Below are 5195 nucleotides of genomic sequence, written 5' to 3'. Positions count from 1 at the left end.
CATTTGTTTTCAACAAATTGCTAATAAACTGAAATAAGAGCTTGCAAATCAATGCCTGCGATCAAATCCAATCGAGTACCGTGTGCGCTGCGTTAGGTTCAGTCTCATAATAAATAAGTACTTATTCTAATTGAAATCAATTAGAAAAAAAGTCATAAACTAATTTTTTTTAATTTGTTTCCCTTTTTTTAATCTATGAACTATAAAATTTAACGAAATTCAATTTATAAATAATACTGCTTGATCGTTTCCACAGATCAGTGATCGTTTCACCCTGAACGGCAACTTGTTCATTTGTTGATGAGTAATTGGTTATTTCCACAGAGATAATTACGCACACGGGGGGGGGGGCTCATTTTCCCGATGAGGAGGGGTAGGCTGATCACTGAACTCTTTAGAGTTTAGAAGGAAATATGTGACACTACCAAGAAAAAAAAACAGTTGAGATCCGTTTGTGTATATGAAAATACAAATATATGATTTAAACTAAACCCGTATATTATAATTGGCAGGGCCATGCAGGGCGTCAATCCATATGTTTCGGATGGGGGAGGGAGATCGGGCAAACAAAAAAATGTCCTAAAATATAATACAGAATTTGCATGCTGAAAAAAATTAGGAAAAGAATGTATTTCTATTTGTATGTCTAGTTTAATATGGTTTTAACTAGACAGCTGACAGCCGTCTGTTTCGAGGAGTTTTTAACTTTTTTTTTATTTCTCCTCGTACACAGACGGCTCGCTATCGTGCACCCACCTTCAGGGGACTTGCAATGCAAAATCCCCCCGTCGGGGCTCTTCAATTTTTGTCTCTAATGAATGAAAATTTTGAAAATTAACGCGACCAAAGTGCAAATAAATATTCCCTCTTGGTATTAATAGCCCAAAAACGGAGAAAAATCAAGTTAAAAGGGACAAAAACAGTGACTTACCTCAGCTGTCGCGCAAATTCACTTCCCCGTTTTATCCGATCTTAAGTACATAAACATATGGCCATTGAGTCCCCTGTACAGATCGCGCTAGAACTTCGGTCTCTGTATTTGGTGAATGAACGGAGCCCGGGGGGGGGGGCCACTTACATTGACAGTGAATAACATGCGCGACCAAAAAAACACGTAAAAAGGATGTCTTTTTCACAGGGCCGTCGCCAGGGGGGGTGTGGAGGGTACGAACGCACCCCCCTTCAGAACCCCCCCCCCAAAAAAAAAAAAATAAAATAAAAATTAAAAATTAAAAAAACAAAAACAAAACAAAACCGGAGGGGGGGTAGGGATACTTGAGGGCTCTTTTGACTATATAACTGCATGAAATTGAGTTAATACGTTGTTTTTTGTGTTTTTGTGTTTTTTTTCATAAAAAGCACCCCCCCCCCTAGAAAAAAGCTGGTGACGGCCCTGTTTCACGATAGGGCACGTTACGTACGTAACGAGATAAGGGTGTCAAAAACACAAAAATAATAAAAAAGCTTTTAGGGTATCTATTTCGCTAGGAAAATTACGTGTTTAGGGTCGAATTTGCGGGGATGATAAAACAAAGAAAATGTTTTATAAAGGACATGTCTTTTTTGCCCGAACACTTCGTGTTTAGGGTCCGATTTGCGCGAGGTGTAGAGGGTGGGGTCGTACTAAACCAAATAAGGTAAAGCCGACGACCGAAGGACCCGTAACAATAAAACATTCCTTTACTTGTTTAGGGGTTCATTTCAGGAACATGCCAAGAGTATCGTTTTGTTTCCAATATTTGTTAAGGGTAGGGTTTCAAACGCCAATACTTGTTAAGGGTTGCATTTTCAGAAAATGGAAATTACGTGTTTAGGGTGCTTTTCGAGACCCCATGGTCGCGCATGGTATCCACTCGTGAATGGAAGTGCCCCCCCCCTCCAAGTTCTGCTGAACAACCAACATAACAGAGACCGAAGCTTTTGGTCTAGGTTTTAATGTGCTTTTCAATTGATTTAAAAATCTCCTATCAACTCATCGAGACATTGCATGGACTTAAAAGAGTGTGCGTCATTATTCGACTGTAATTTTTCTTAAGTGCAAATAAAATTTCTGACTTTATTTCCATTATTATTTTTAAGGCAGCACTGACAAAGTGATTAGGCTAGTAGTACAAATCAATAATGAAAGGGTGAGAATTACAATTAAGGACGTACTGAAATAGATGCTTCGTGTCCCACTCTCCGGCACTTTATTTATTTTGTATTATCTTGACTCTTAATTGTCTATACACGTAAAAATATTAAAAGGCTATCGTCCTTGGTATCATCCATGCACACAAGTTTGTATATCAATATTCCAAGAAAATCGTGAAATATTGTCATTATTATCCCCAGAAGTAATTCAGCTACCGAGACAAGGTACTGATAACAATGTGCTCAAAAGCCTTTAAGTGTATGACGCCCTCTACGCTTAACTGGGTGATTCCAAGTACGATGGTTCTTATGCATGTTATTGTCTGTGGATAGAACATATTCAAAACTGACGAGAGGGTTGTTGAGTCATACATGTTATCTCTAGGTGCTCCTGGTAATCGCAGCAATCTAGCCATCATTTTCTCATCATCATTCTTATGTTATCTTCATTGTTTCATACCACACGATAATCGGTCATTGGATCCACTTTTTACTCCTCTCCAAGATTATCACGTCATCGTCTGATCCGCAGCAGACGTCGTTGGTTCATTCCGTTCATGGTTCTGCTCTCCCTCGCTCGAACTGCTCGTTCTCTCCGTTTAGAATTGGTGAATGGATGTTTGTTTGATTGCATTTTGCCCAGTGGCTTTTGTGGTGTTTTGGCGTGCGACTCCAGGCAATTATGTACGTTGAATTCTCTTTGTTGTGCTTGCACATGCAGACGTGAATGGAACGAGAACATGCAACTTCTATTGGAAATGCACATCTTTATTTTTTATCATTAGTGATGACAATTTATGATTTAAAGTGATGGTGGATTGTATTCTGACGAAATGACAGTTGAGCTGGTTGGCAGTATCCCCATTAACCAAAGAGCAAGAATAACCAGAATAACCCGAGGCTAAGGAATTACTTGTTTATTGTTTTTTCCTCTATAAAAAAAATTGCTATAGCTTTTGCCAATTTTTGGAAACCCCAAGCCTTGGGCTTTGGTCTGAACTTGTGATATGACCAAATCTTCGTTTGATTTCCGTCGAATGAGCCTGGACAGGACGATAATGGCTAAACCGGTGATTTTCTTGGTCATTTTAGCTGGAATTTTGATGCCGTCTGTAGATGGTCAACTTCTCCAACCAAACAGGGATGACGTTTGCAATATGTAAGTGTTGTTTTTTGTGTCTTATATTGATAATACAACCAAAGATTACAAAAAATAAAATAATCAATGAAGTGAATAAAAGTACATGCTTTAACACTCGATGGTGGCAACGAACTTTAGGCCAAATATATAACACATTTTTCATTGTACTTGTACATGTACTTAGACATCGATATGTTGTTAACTTGTTATCATCATCATCATCCATATGTTTGTTGGTATTATCATTATTATTATTATTATTAATCATAATTATTACTATTATTTTTGTTGTTAGTTCGATTATCATCATGAGCACCAGTACATGCATCATTATCTAACTCCTTTAACAACGTTTTACCAATTCTTGAGAAAAGGTAGTAGTATGTTAAACAAAAAATTGCATGGAGTATTTTGGGACTTTTGACAAGGTGTATGATTCAATGTTGAAATAAAAAGAGATAAGCAAACTTTCAAAGAAGATGTTGTCTATCTTCTATTCGAAATTTCTTTTGGGTATAGTTGACGTGCTATATATTTTTATCGTAGTAAAATACATACTTTGAAATAATATTCCTTTGGAATATGTTGGATCTCAAGGCCCTATCGGTAATATAATATGAAGTTGTTTTCTATTGAAATAACTGCATTCCTCTTATACTTGTATTTTCAAAGTCTTTGAATAGTTATATCGAATATAATGCATAAATCGACCACACAATTTAGGCCTAGTGAAATGAAATCAGTTTACATTAAAGTAATGAGTCAAAAAGTTTAAAGGTCGAGTCCACCCCAGAAAAATGTTGATTTGAATTTTTAAAAAAGAGAGAAAATCAGACATAAATAACGCTGAAAATTTCATTCAAATCGGATAAGAAAGTGATGACGTGTTGAAGTTTCGCTTATTTTTCACAATACGGTTATATACACAACTCAGTGATATGCAAATGAGAGAGTCGGTGATGTCCTCATCATTTCTTTTGTTTTTTATTGTTTGTATAATACAATATTTCATTTTTGCAGATTTGACAATAACTTGACTGAACCATAAAATGTAAACCAATGTTAATTTCACATGTTCAGGGAGAAATAGAACTTTGTTAACACAGGACATGCAATGAGGATGAAATTCGAATATTTCATATTTCACGTTTCATATAATGAAATACAAAAGCAATAGTAAGTCATCAGTCCCCCATTTGCAGGATGTTCATATAACTGTTTTGTGAAAAACTTGAAAATGTAATTTACAACTTTTTTTCTATTTTCATCCGATTTGATGAAATTTTCAGTGTTATGCTTGTTGCATTTTTCTCTTTTTATTCAAATCAACTTTCTGCTAGGACTTGTCCTTTAAGGAGCAGTCAGCCGTATAAGGGAAAATTCCTTAATTGACCAATATTTTAAATTTCTAAGATAAAAATTAAGTTTTATGGCAGATGGGTAAAAAATATGATAAAAATACTTATCGAGCATGGATTGTGATGGACAGACAGTTATGTAGTAACTAATTTTGAAAGATAGTTGTTCAAAATGGTTTTATTAGAAATAATGAAATATTGACCAACAGAAAGTACTAATCAATTTAAGATTATATGAAAGCAACTACATATATTTTGTAAGATTTGAATATTCATTTTGAAAAATGAACATTTTGCCAAAGCAGGCATTAACGATAATTTTTGAAAATATAATCTAATCAGGATTATTGGACATTAATTTCAATGGGCATGCTGTCAAACGACGTGAAACCCGAGGAAATTTTGTCCGACTTATATAGTGCTGTATGTGACTTCTTGATGAACAGCTGAAATTGAACAACCTCTCGCTTGGATGACATTACCGTCCCTTGTCCGAGTTGTGATGCAGTTTACATCGCTGCATGAGTAGATGTTCTCACCAGACTTCATTTCATGTTTATTTT

General features: G+C 35.7%; 1 protein-coding gene across 1 annotated transcript in view; it reads left to right on the top strand.

The window, feature by feature from the left end:
• Window positions 1-2462: 2462 nt before the first annotated feature.
• The window catches only part of LOC121411464, a 34808-nt gene continuing 32075 nt past the window's right edge, over window positions 2463-5195 (top strand). Inside the window, exon 1 of the mRNA XM_041604217.1 lies at window positions 2463-3292. Coding sequence (XP_041460151.1) covers window positions 3141-3292 — 152 coding nt within the window. The 5' untranslated portion in view covers window positions 2463-3140. The remainder of the gene's footprint in view (window positions 3293-5195) is intronic.

This window comes from Lytechinus variegatus, chromosome 3 (assembly GCF_018143015.1).
Source record: "Lytechinus variegatus isolate NC3 chromosome 3, Lvar_3.0, whole genome shotgun sequence".
Classification (NCBI taxonomy): domain Eukaryota; kingdom Metazoa; phylum Echinodermata; class Echinoidea; order Temnopleuroida; family Toxopneustidae; genus Lytechinus; species Lytechinus variegatus.
Note: the sequence above shows the minus strand (reverse complement) of the source record. Positions and strands in the feature narration are given on the sequence as shown.